Source organism: Berghia stephanieae, chromosome 15 (genome assembly GCF_034508935.2).
Source record: "Berghia stephanieae isolate SIO BIC M18660-M18661 chromosome 15, UCSD_Bste_1.3, whole genome shotgun sequence".
Taxonomy (NCBI): domain Eukaryota; kingdom Metazoa; phylum Mollusca; class Gastropoda; order Nudibranchia; family Aeolidiidae; genus Berghia; species Berghia stephanieae.
The window spans coordinates 9472751-9486089 of NC_088374.1; the positions used below are offsets into that span (position 1 = coordinate 9472751).

Here is a 13339-nt window from a genome sequence, read left to right on the forward strand (position 1 = left end):
TGGATCTGGTTGGTGGTATAAAGGTTGTGACAATCCCTGTAACCCTCTAGGGTTTGGACTCAAGTACTTGAACATTAAACCCCGGCATCAAGTATTTTCTCTCTCGGGAGTTGATATGGATCTCGTCTCTTCAGGAGTAGGTAGATTCTATGGATATATTTCATGTTAGTAATATTTCATATGATATATATATATATATATATATATATATATATATATATATATATATATATATGCGACAGCTTGGCTCTGCGGTATGGTTTTTGCTTCGTAACTGAAAGGTATCGATTCCATCACCAGCTGCTCTATGTAGTCTTCAGCAAGTCACATCACCCTAGCTCACATTACGGCGCTGCATTGCGGCTGACGTCTGGGTTATTCCAGTATTCCTTTGGAATTGACACCAAAGACAACTTTCTGCAAGTGGATGAGTAAAGGGAATTTTGTTTGTATATTTGATATCCTTAATTTCAATCAACATTGACGTGAACAAGAATGTATAAAATTGAGTTTAAGTTAAAATGACATGAACTTTGATGTGTTAATTTGTGTTCCTTTTCAAACTATATTCATTGTCTTCAATGGGTTACTTTAAAAAACTTTACGTGTTACTCTCAATGTAAAAGTTTAAATGAAAGATATTCATTGTTCTCAATTTCTAATTTTCGTAACGTAACCATACTATTTGATCTCAATGTCTCCTTTTTCAAAAAAAAAATAAAAAAAATACGATAGCCCTGGTCCTCATTGGGTCAATTAAACAAAATAATAAACTCACTGTTCTCAATGTTGTAATATTAAAAACTATATTCACTATCTCTGATGCGTTACTATTATGAACTATATACACCGTCCTCAATTTGGTACATTTAAAAACAATATTCATTATCCTCAGTGTGTTACATTTAAAATTGTTTTCAAAGTCCTCAATGTGTTATTTAAAAAAACAAATTCATTATTCTTCAATGTGTTACTTTAATTAAATAACTTTATTCACCGTTCTCAATGTGTTACTTTAAAAAACTATATTCACTACTCTCAATTGGTTACTTTTAAACACTATATTCTCCTTTCCCAGTGCGTTACTTTAAAAAAAAACTATATTCACTGTCATCGATGTTTTACTTTTAAAAACTAGATTCACTATTCAAAATGTGTTACCTTTAAAAGCTATATTCATCTCCTCAATGTGTTACTTTTAAAAACTATATTCACTTTCTTCAGTGTGTTACTATTATGAACTATATTCACTGCTCTCATTGTGTTACTTTTATGAACTATATTCACTATTCTCAGTATGTTATATTTAAAACTATATTCAGTGTCCTCAATGTGTTAATTACAAACAAATTCATTTTTCTTCAATGTGTTACTTTAAAAATAAACTTTATTCACTGTTCTCAATGTGTTAATTTTAGAAAAAAAAATTACTCTCCTCAATGTGTTACTTTTGAAATCTATATTTACTGTCCTCAATTTGTTGATTCATGAACTGAATACACCGTTCTCAATGTGTTACTTTTTTTCAGAAATTCACTGTCATCTGTGTGTTACTTTTATAAACTATATTCACTCTTCTCAATGTGTTACTTTTAAAAACTGTATTCACTATCTCTGATGTGTTACTATTATGAACTATATGCTAGTCCTCAATTTGGTACATTTAAAAACAATATTCACTATCTTCAATGTGTTACATTAAAAAATTATTTACAGTGTAATCATTATATTACTTTTAAATAAATCATATTCACTGTTCTCAATGTGTTACTTTTAAAACGTATATTCACCATCACCTGTGTGTCACGTTTAAAAACAATATTAACTATCCTCAATGTGTTACTTTTAAAAACTATATTCAGTATCCTAACGTTGTTACTTTTAAAACTGAATTCAGTGTCCTCACTGTGTTATTAAATAAAGCATGTTCATTAATCTTCAATAATATACTTTAAAACATTATATTCACTATCCTCAATGTGTTAGTATTAAAGCAGTTTTCGATGTCTTCAATATAAATAAACTAATACATATTTTGGCAGACAGATAGATAAATAGATAGGCATACAGATAGAAATTTAGGTAAAAAGATAGATAAAGAATAGTAAATATCTAAAGACAATAAGAGAAAGGGGTGAGGGATGGAGAGAAAGAGAGAGAGAGAGAGAGAGAGAGAGAGGGAGAGATTGACAGAGAGAGAGAGTGACAGAGAAATAGAGAGAGAGAGAGAAATAGAGAGAGTCAGAGAGAGAGAGAGGGAGAGAGAGAGAAAGAGAGAGCGAGCGAGAGCGAGAGAGAGAGAGAGAGAAAGAGAGAGAGAGAGAGAGAGAGAGAGAGAGAGAGAGAGAGAGAGAGAGAGAGCGGGGATTTTTTAAAATGTTTGAGTCATAATAGAATTATACAGAAAAATCAAGGCAGGAGGTAACTCATCTCAGAATATGTTTTTCTTATGTAAAGGAGATGGATTCTATTATTTAATGGGACAAATGACCATCACATAATCAAAATACATGCTTAAGGACAACTTATAATAATATAAATAGAAAACAATGGATTTATATAGCGCATAGTTCCAATCAAATCTACTCACTAGCACTTTACATCAAAACATCATTAATCTTACACTTAAATGAAATTGACATGTTAAAATCCACATTGATATGATAATGAAATATATTATGATAAACTATATTGTACTAAGAGTTCAAATTATATGCCCTAAAGACGAGTTCAGTTTTTTAACTGTTTTCTAAAAGTAAGTGGATTTTCATTATTTTTTGGTTCAACACTGATGGAGTTCCACAATCGAGGGCCTCATTGGTCAAAGGATTTCTTTTGAAAAACTAAAGATTTTGGGAGTTCCCTGACGAGATCTAAATTAGCAGATCTTAACATTCCACTGGGTTAATGAAGGTGGATAAGTTTAAACAAATATGTTTAGACGCAGGAAAGTATGTTTAATTCAATTCTAAATTATATAGGTGGCCTGTTCAGGTCCTACAAAATCAGGATAATAGGTTCGTGCGTTTTAGATAACGCTACGAATCGAGCTGGTTTGTTCTCAATATTTTGTAATCGACAAATGATATTAGTATCAAAACCATAGAGCATAAACTATTGCAATAGTCAAGGCGAGTAGAAATCATAGAGGCAACAACACATTTAGTAGTATTATTATCAATAAGCCTTCTAATAGCACTGATAGATCTAAGAAAAAGATTGAAGGATCTAGTTATATTGGTGACAAGGACAGACATATTTACTTTGGTATCAATTATAAAATCATATGTTTCTCAGATTCTCCTTAGTGATGGGAATTAAACAATCAAAGAGATTTAAATTGATTGAGCTTTTATATTGCGCAATATCTACTAAAATGCTAAAAACGCTTTATAAGGGTCCCAGGCCAACAGCAACACTTAATATGTAGGACGGGACATGGCGCTTGTTAGGCAATATTATAATTGTTTCGGACAAAGACAACGCTGCTAACGGCCAGGTACTCATTTTCAGCTGATTATGGTGAGAGAATGTGAGTAAAGCGTCTTTTCCAAGGACTCAACTATCCGCCGATAGTGGCTTGAACCCAGGACTTTTCGATCCGAAAGCGATTGTCATACCACACGACCACATAGTCGCACAGGTTAGATTCAGGTTAAGCTTGGAGAGGTCCACTCCGTCATGTCTTGCGATATTTAAGCTATATGATAATAGGTAACCTTTCAATGGACAGGGTAATAGAGTGATCAAATTAAAATGTGTGCCAATTTTTTTCAGATATTGCAGCGCCTTTAACAAATCTCACAAATAAATTAATTCAAAAACAAAATAAACTGGACAAATGAATCTGAAGAAAGCGTCAATAAACTTAAATCAGCTCTATGTTTTGAACCAATATTAACCCTCTCGTTACCACCTACAACAAAATCGTAACATTTGTTACAACACAATATTATACATTTGTTCTTATTCAGATGTATTTTGCACATCACAACGGTTGATTTGATTTGTATAGAGATTGTTTGAATTAAAAAATATCCATGCCCGCCATTTTGGGGAAAATACTGAAAATGATCGGCAAGGAGAGGGTTAATGTTACAGATTTACATAAACAGTTCTATGTTAGAACAGATAAATGTTTTAACGGAATAATTCCAGGTTTTTTTTTATTACAAGAACAGGGCGGTACGCTAATCCCATGCCAGTATACAAGCGGAAAGCTTCTAGACAGTGAAACACGATAGTCAGTGATAAACGTGGATGCTTGAGAATACTATTCAGTCTGAAATCATTCAGCAGATATCTCTTACTGAGAACATTTGTTTTTGAAACGGACCACAAAGTACTCACATAGATAAAAGACAACATTATGAACAACAGTTCAGTTTTAACGTGGAGTGTATTTTTTGCAAAATTACTCATTTTCATCATTCTCATATTGCTTGTTGCGGAAACATCAATGCAGATTTACTGTCGCGATTGGTGTAATGCGTAATGTTGTAGTGTGTAGACAACTGTAATCCAGTCAAACAACTGTGGCTGAGTTTATCTTTATGTTTTCCCTCTTAAAACTCACTTTTGCGTTCGCCAAATTGATATGTGTTGCAGTTGCGTGGAGGTGGATTGGCATCGGTCAAAGTTGCCATGGTCTCAAGTGAGTAAAGAGCTAATCGACTATGCATACAGATATGTAGAATGAGACCCCAGAATTTAATAATAATGAATAATGAATGAATTTATATAGCGCCTAGATCCACAATGTGCTCAGAGTCGCTTTACAATGCAAATAAAACACAACAATAAATCGATAATTTAAGCATAAAATCTATCATATTGGAATAGCATTAATCAATTTGTAATTTAATTACCACGCACTGTGCTACAAGATGAAAACTTAGGATATCTATAATATGTAGGCCTAATAGAAATGTTAAACATCAAATGATTTCCTATAGAGATATGTTTTGAGTTTCTTTTTACAGTTTGCAAAAGTTGGACATTTTTTGAGGGATGAAGGCAGTTGGTTCCATAATACGGGTGCCGACTGGCTAAAAGATCTCTCGCTAAAAGACGATCTACAGCGAGGAACCTGGAAGAGATCATGATCACTGGATCTAAGTTCTCTCTCCGGCACATAGAAATTAACCATGTTTTGTAGTTAAAGAGGAGCTGTCTTGTTAAAACATTTAAAAGCATAGCAGAAAATTTTGAATATAATTTGGCTGTCAACAGGGAGCCAATGCAAAGATATTAAAATCGGGGTTACATGTTCTTTCACCCCACAACCAGTCACCATTCTAACAGCTCTAATTTCCACTTTCTGAAGCTGTCTAATTACATATTTTGGTGACGATTGTATGAGAGCGTTACAGTAATCTATTCTGTTAAGTACAAATGATGTCATTAATCTTTTGATAGTCTCAGTATCCAAATGATGTCTTATTCTATAAATTTTACGGAGATGAAGATGACAAATCTAAGCAACTTTACCAACATGAACGTCCATACACAATCGTGAATCTAAATATGCACCTAAATTCCTGACATTTCCACCATTTACAATCTTAATTTGACTACCAGCAATGCTCAATGATTCTATTTCTGTTCTTTTCCGGTTATTTCCATAAAAACTTATTATTTCCGTTTTATCCTCATTTAACTTTAACTTATTTAAAACCATCCAATCTTTTATGTCTTTCACGCACGCTTCCACTCCAGATACAATGTCCAATTTCGTATCGTTAGTAACAGGGAAATAAATTTGAGTATCGTCGGCAACAAGTGAAAATTCAACTCATACGCCGAGATTATAGCATTTATGGGTGTTGTATACAAGGTATATAAGATGGGCCCCAGGACAGAACCCTGGGGTACCCCAAACTGCAGAACACTTATATCAGAAAGAGAATCTTCAATGGCAACACACTGTGTGCGGTCAGAAAGATAAGATTCAAACCAGTCCACAACATCATTTTGAATATTGAAATCGGTTTGAAGTCTGTTTAAGAGCAACTTCCGATCAATGGTATCGAATGCGGCACTTAAATCAAGCAGTATGAGCACTGTCGTCTTCTTATCGGCAACATAATTAACAAGATTATTGTGCATTTTGATCAAAGCAGACTCAGTGCAGTGTCCCTTGCGATAAGCAGACTGTACCATTGATCGAAAGTTGTTCTCATCTAAACAGGTATTCAATTTAGAGCATACAATTTTCTCTATTAATTTAGGTAACGTACTTAAATTAGACACAGGCCTGAAGTTTTTATAACTATTTTTGTCCAATGAAGGTTTTTTCAACAAAGGGCGCACAATTGCTTTCTTAAGGCATGCTGGAACTGTCGAGGTGTGAAGACTAGATTGAACAATGTCGAGAATCACCGGTGCCAGCTCTTCTACACAATCCTTTAGAAGCCATTTGGGGATAGGGTCAAGCCGGCATGTCTTCTTTGGCAGTAGTTTGATTACATCTTTGATGTCTTGTACTGTGGTGACAGACCATTTATCCAAAATATGGTTCGTTTCTTTATCTGCTGCTTTGGATTATTCAGGCTGTGCAGATTCATGTTGGTCGAGTTGTTTTCTGATGTTGACAATCTTGTCGTCAAAATAAGTATTAAAATTTTCAGCGCGCTCATTTGCATTTTTGTAATCTGGTAGTGTTTCTGATTCAGGAGAGGTAAGTCTGTTTATTATTTTGTAAAGCTCCTTTTTGTTGTTTTTATTGTTTTCTATTTCCTCCTTCATACTGATTGTATTTGCCGCTTTGATTTGATTGTTCAATATTTTTCTTGCATTAACGTATTGTTCTTTGCTAACATTCTCCTCTTCCAGATCTTTGCAGCTCTTTCCTTGTTTCATTTTACTTTTCATAATTTTTCTCCACCTTCTTTCCAGTTTTCTTACGATCCGCTTCTGAATACGGACTGCCTCCGTATACCAAGAGCCATTAATAGGTCTAATGGTTATCGTTTTTAATTTATTGGGGGCGTGTTTGTCAAATATATTTTTCAGTCTTGAATTGTAAGTTTCAACTTTTTCTGACACACATTTGTTCTTAGAAATCGCAGGCACAAGCTCCATCTTAATATTATGTTTAAATTTCTGTAAATCAATGTTTTTCGTTTTCTTGTACACAATTGTCTTTTTCGAATGGGGTGGCTTGGAGTTCTCAGTTTCAATTGTTATATGAAGGTGATCGGATAGGCCACAGTCAGTCTGTTGGATCTGTGTTATTGAATTGTCACTGTTGTTATTGATGACAACGTCAAGAATATGCCCTTTCTGATGTGTCGATTCTTTAACATGCCGAGATTAAAATATTCAATAAGTTTTAAATTTTTGAGTATTGCTGTCTTCTGTGTTATCAATATGAAAATTTAAATCACCTAAAATTAAAAGCTTTCCTCTTTCCGTTATTTTGTCCAAGAGATAGTTTTCGAATTCATCAAGGAACCGACTCACTGTATTTGTGTTCTTTGTATTTGGTGGGGCTCTATAGATTCCAATCACGCGGTAGCTAAAATTAGCAATGGTGACAATGAGCTCAATATGTTCAAAGTTTTTGAATTCAAATTCCTTGTGTATTTTATGAACGTTGAGACCTTTTTTATAAATAGCAAGTACACCACCACCAGACTGGCCTGACGAACGATTTTGGAATTGGGCACAGTAACCCTCAGGCACTATTTCATTCATTATGTTTCCTTCTTCGTCCTGAAGCCAAGTTTCCGTTAAAATCAATAAAGCAATGTCTTTCTTAACAATCAAATCATTTATTAGAATCGTTTTGTTTCTTGCTGATCGTACATTCTGAGTTGCAAATTGCAGACGTGAATTTACTAGTTACTTTAAATGAATAACAATTAATGATTTGTTTAAGATGAAATAAAAAAGAAAGAAGAAATTTAATTATAAGAGACGAATAGTGATTGTGGCAGTTAGAAATATAAATGTGAATATATTACGTAACTTATGATGATATAATATCAGGTTTGTAAGGTTACGTTTCCAGGCAGTTGAAAGGGGTGGATTCTATATTCCTCCGACAACGGGCTCAGGTTTGTAAGCTTCCACTTCCAGGCAATTGGGAAGGGATAAATTCTATATTACTCCGACAGCGGGTTCAGGTTTGATCCTTGATGTGTTGAAGATTGCATTATCAAAGGTAAAAGCTCCGGCGTCTTGATGGTGGAGATAAAATATCCTCAAAGTACCAAAACATAAAAATCTTCAAATATATCAATATATGAGGAATGGAGCGGCTGGCCGTCCGGCATAGATTGTAGAGAGCTGTGAGTGTAGAATGTTAGACCTATCAGCTTTTATAATAAGTGGCTACCTGACAGAATGTAGAACGAAAAGTATTCACTAATTAGAAATACATTCGAGGGAAGGCTATAAAGGAAAAATGATCTAATATTAGAAGTTAAAGTCTTTCTAAGCCTACCGAAATATAACTGGAGTGAGATGAATTCAGTTCTTATTAAAAAAAAAAATTAATAAGATAATTGTGAACAATCTTTACTGTGACAAAATTGATATTGACCATTTCAAACTTTAGTCCTGTATCCTAAAAATAAAATTTAAAAATTGAGCTTTATATAGCACATTATCCACTGAATATTCTCAAAGCGCTTTACAATGGGTCCCTGGTCAACGCAGCATGTAGGAGCGGACATGACGCCTATTAGACGATATAACAATTTTTCGGATAAAGACAACACTGTTAACGGCCATGTACCCATTTTACACATGAGTACGGGAGAGAATGTAAGTAAAGAGCCTTTTTTCAAGGACTCAACTATCTGCCGAGCGCGACGCTCGAGCCCAGGACCTTCCGATCCGAAAGCGAGTGTCATACCACTAGACCACATAGCCTCACCTGCCCTAATTGATTGTATGATCGAGCGGTTTGCTTCCATATTTTAATGATCTTTCGTTTCATTTAGTCAGATGATATCATTATCCTAATTGTCAAATATGAAATATATCATACTTAAGGATTTTTTAAAATTAATGTTCCAATAATTGTATATGTATATTATCATAAGGAATGCAATATATTTACATTTTTGCATTAGAATATTATTCAATATTTAAATGACAATCAACTTAATCAATATCTAAGGGTAAAATAACCCGCTTAAACTAAGAGATACGTATCTCGTCCAACCTATTCATTTCATAATGAATTCCTTTTATCCCCATATATATACTATCCGTTTGAAAAATATTATATTTCCATGTAATATTATATAGCGTAGTTGCACACGTATGTAATGGCTTAGGATCGTATAGTGGCTTTTTGATAAATGGTGATGATATTCCTTTGCATTGTGTTGTAGATGTAAGTAATGACTAAAGAGTTCAAAGGCCAATGACAATATTTGAATGTAAACATCAATCAAGACATTCAAATCAATGTCCAGATTCCAAGTTTCATTTCTTACAATTACTGCTTTATTTGTTGTGATAAATTCCAAATCCAAATCAAGTAACAAGGTTATAATACAATCAGTTTCATAAATTCTAAATCCGTAAAATCAGTCCAAGTGCAATTTGTTTTCATGTGCATGTAACCAACTTCAATATAGGTGGAATATTTGTATGTCCGTAAAATAACTATTTTTGGTAGGACGTTAGAACTTTCAACACAATGCAAAATGCAATCCAAAGTAAAGTAGAATCCAGAATAGAATAGAATTCAAAAGTAGAATCCCGGTTTGATCAGAAACATTCCTATTGTAAAACGGTTCCCACAATTCCTTTAACAAAAGGTTAGTTTTTAAGTAAAAATAACCAAAAATCGTTCGCCCAAATAATCCGTAAGCCCAAAAAATAGATACCAACTATAATTTTATGCTTTTATCCCCAAATACAAAGTAACACCGATCAGATAAAGTAATTTTCTAGTACTCAATATAATGACCAAGTTTTATTGATATACAAGCACAGTGAACTTATTAAACCCTCTTGCTGTAAGCTAACCCTCTTAAAATACCATAAAAAAAAGAAAATTTTAAAACTGGGTGGGGATTGTCTCGTTACTGTAGAACGAGCTTAAGTCTCAATGGGAAATTAGCTTAAGGCGACAATGAGCTGTTAATGTTCAAACCTGTTGTTATATAAACCCATGGTAGGCGCAAAACGTCACTTGATATTCTTCGCACAATGCAGGGTTGATAATAGCGGAAAATAGAAAGGCATCGTGCAGGTTACTGTTCTGTGTAAGTCCATTAAAGATTGATCAAATTCATAGAATAGAGAAGGCAAATTTATGCAATGTAAGTCCGATCTAAAAGAGATCAATAGAATCATAGAACAGAGAACGCATATCTGTTAGTCTGCATATGTCCCAATAAAGAGAAGGCAGAAACTGTGTTATACTGCCCGCTTAAGTAACAAACTGAATAAAACATAGGGATGGCTAAAACTGTACTATAACCATATGAAATGTTGCTCAGTTCGGTAACGAATTTAAAAATCGGCGTATGTCGTACTAACGCATTTCCGTAAATGAGTGTAATGATTTAAAGATGCCCGTTTAGGACTTGTTCGGTCCCAATATATCCAGATATAAACCGATAGTCATGTGATCAGAATGTATAAAAGTCACAACATGAACAGATGTATGAAGTTTTTCTCCTCTGGATACACTTTTATTCTTTTTGGAGAAATATTTCATATGGCGTCCGCCATTGTTCCAATAGTTTAGAACCAGTTACTAAGTGACTAAGTGTCATTACGAGGGAAGTGCGTCACGAATGTTGAAGCCTATTGCTGTCTCGTCCACTTCCCGTTTCGTATCTGATGTCACGGTAAAGCATGAATGTAAAGAGCAACGTTATGGAAAATCTTAATCTTTTATATTAAATGCGATTCTTTATTTAACTGTCTCCTTACAATTCATTTTCAGTAATTTCCAAAAATGGCACAAAAATTGATTTTTTAAACTCAAACAAGCTCTACAAAGCAACTTCATGTTCTTATTAATTAAACAAAGACCATTCTTAAAAGTTTGTGATGTGTGGCGGGTTTTGTGTTATTTTTGTGCGATCAAGACCAACCGATAGCTCAATGGTCTGGATTCGAACTAGTATGCGCGCTATGGCTCTCTTTAACAGTTGCGCCACTCAACTTATACCACAAACGGCTCAGGTTTAATCTAGGGGTGATTAAGAATAGCCTTAGGGTCCTTTATACCTTAATTATATTAATAACAAGTGATTCAATACAATAGTAACGCCCAATACAATGATAACAGTTCTATACATAAAGTTTAATTAGATTGTTACAGGAAAGATGGAAAGAATAAGTATTTGTTTAATATCAGGAAAAATAGCTCAAATTGAGTGGATCTAATTTATTATTGATTTATCTATTGTTTTATTTATTGATTTATTTATGATTGATTGATTTATTTAGTTTGTAATCATTTGTGTCTGTGGAAAATACATTTGAAAATGGTATAAGCCCGTTTGGCTTATCTTTATCCAGCCGGCTTCCTTGATTGAGGCAAATGTATCAGCTAGTTCCAGCATTGGCTCCTGCTTGCAGGGATTTCTGGACTTCACAACAGTGTGTTGTAGTTATGGGCTGACAGGAAGGTTCTGGTGTCGGCGATGACTGACGTCAGGGATTGGGTGCCTCAAGGATTGGGTACGGAGTAAAGATGGTTGATAGCCACGGATGGTGACAGCCAAAGACAAAGTCCTTCAATTAAGAGTTAAAACAAAAAGGTCTTAGAGCCAATCGAGTTTGTCTTTCGCCACCGGATCGTTCTTGAGCGACACATCATAATAGCCTTTATTTGCCGACAAAGCAAGGAGAAGCAGTAACTCCATGATAATGGTAGTTATTACATTTGTATCAAACATCAACTGACAGTCGAGTTAACTTACATGATGAGAATTTAACAGGGTGTGTCCCTGGTATTTCTTAATTTATTTTTATTAATTATAATGGAGGTTATGATGTGTGGCCGGCGATTGGCGGTAGAGTACATACATTCAAGCAATATACATATTGAATATAAATGAAATAATAGCATAGATCATAAACAAATGTTAACTATAGTATAATATACATATAGATATAGTTTGTACACGTATTTGAACTTACGTACATCCATGGAATAGCACAATTGAAATGTATACCCAAACTATAATAGTAATTATAGATTAAGCATTGAATTCACAGTAATATCTCGTTCCACTTTAAATGTTAACCAATAATTCATTTTACTTTCAACCGATAGAAGAAAAACTTTTACAAGTTTAAAATTGGAGGGATAGCTCTTTCAGCTTTCTTGTGATTCTTAGCGTGTGTGTGATTCAATTCAGATATGAATTTGATTTAATGACTTAAAGTGACGCTTTGAAATTATGGGGATGACCAATCAGAAGAATGGTCCCGTTTTCGAAAGTCAATGCTATTCAGATGTTTTGGTAAGAAAGAATTACGGAGAGCTAGAACAGTAATTGCAATTTTAGCTACTCTTTAACGAGACAAGAACCTCAGGGCATATGCACGTTGGAGTCTTGTTTTGAAAAGGTAATTAGCAGGGGGATATGAATACAATGGGCAGACAATTTGAATAGGTAAATAAGCCTTAAGCTGAAAGTGAGTGTTCCGTTATACAATGGGAATGTTTCCCACCTTGACCAAATTTTCCGTTATCAAAATTTAGACCTCTATTGGGGAAAAGACTGTCCATGTTTTGAGTATTTTAACTCAAGGTGTTGGAAAATATATATCGTCCACTAGATTTGAAGTGGATTTGAATGAGACGCAGACGAATGATAAAGAAATCACGCAGTGAGAGAAAATCGTTCGTCACATGATGCACAAACTAAATTTGAATCAGGAAATTGTATATTGTGTCGAAAAAATGTGACAATTTTGTTGCAGGTAGTCAGGAGAGGGTTAAGATGAAAGAAAAAAAACATACTAATGTGTGACATATAAATGTGTCAATCATCTCCTACATAATTTTGTTCTACTCTGGGTGTCTCCTCTTCTCACCCATTGAATCGCAAATTGGGTTGGGGTTTTGTGATAATACGTGGAAAATGATTAACATGTTCCGATGAAATTTTAAACATAAATAGATGACATGTGAATATAACCTTAATTCACGGCAAAATCTCTGCTCTTGGTTGTTTTAGAAATATGTTACTCAAAAGAGCAAACATCTGTTTTTAACGGCTTTTTAGTAATTGCATGAGTTTTACCGCTGGACACAATCTAAACTGTCCTCTTTACTAATTATGTGTCAATTTCAAACATATTTATTGATAAAAAGCATCGTAATGAATTTTTTTAAAATAGCATATAC

General features: G+C 34.0%; 2 protein-coding genes across 2 annotated transcripts in view; one reads left to right on the top strand and one right to left on the bottom strand.

Annotated features, from left to right (window-relative positions):
* The window catches only part of LOC144960350 (fibrinogen-like protein 1), a 750-nt gene extending 581 nt beyond the window's left edge, over nucleotides 1-169 (top strand). Inside the window, exon 1 of the mRNA XM_078893433.1 lies at nucleotides 1-169. This exon is cut by the window's left edge and continues 581 nt beyond it. Coding sequence (XP_078749559.1) covers nucleotides 1-169 — 169 coding nt within the window.
* A 5528-nt stretch (nucleotides 170-5697) lies between these two features.
* LOC144960351 (uncharacterized) lies at nucleotides 5698-12718 on the bottom strand. Its single transcript, XM_078893434.1, has 3 exons — nucleotides 12661-12718; nucleotides 6750-7298; nucleotides 5698-6485 (listed from the first exon to the last, which is right to left on the bottom strand). Exons 1-3 carry the CDS (start codon nucleotides 12716-12718, stop codon nucleotides 5698-5700), a joined length of 1395 nt encoding a protein of 464 aa, XP_078749560.1.
* Nucleotides 12719-13339: the final 621 nt, after the last annotated feature.

Coding starts and splice junctions, on each gene's coding strand:
- LOC144960351 (XM_078893434.1), bottom strand. CDS start 12,718: ATGGACAGTCTTTTCCCCAATAGAGGTCTAAATTTTGATAACGGAAAA. Junction 7,299..12,660: donor TAACGGAAAATTTGGTCAAG/GTGGGAAACATT, acceptor GGCATGTTAAAG/AATCGACACATCAGAAAGGG. Junction 6,486..6,749: donor CAAAGCGGCAAATACAATCA/GTATGAAGGAGG, acceptor CTGTCACCACAG/TACAAGACATCAAAGATGTA.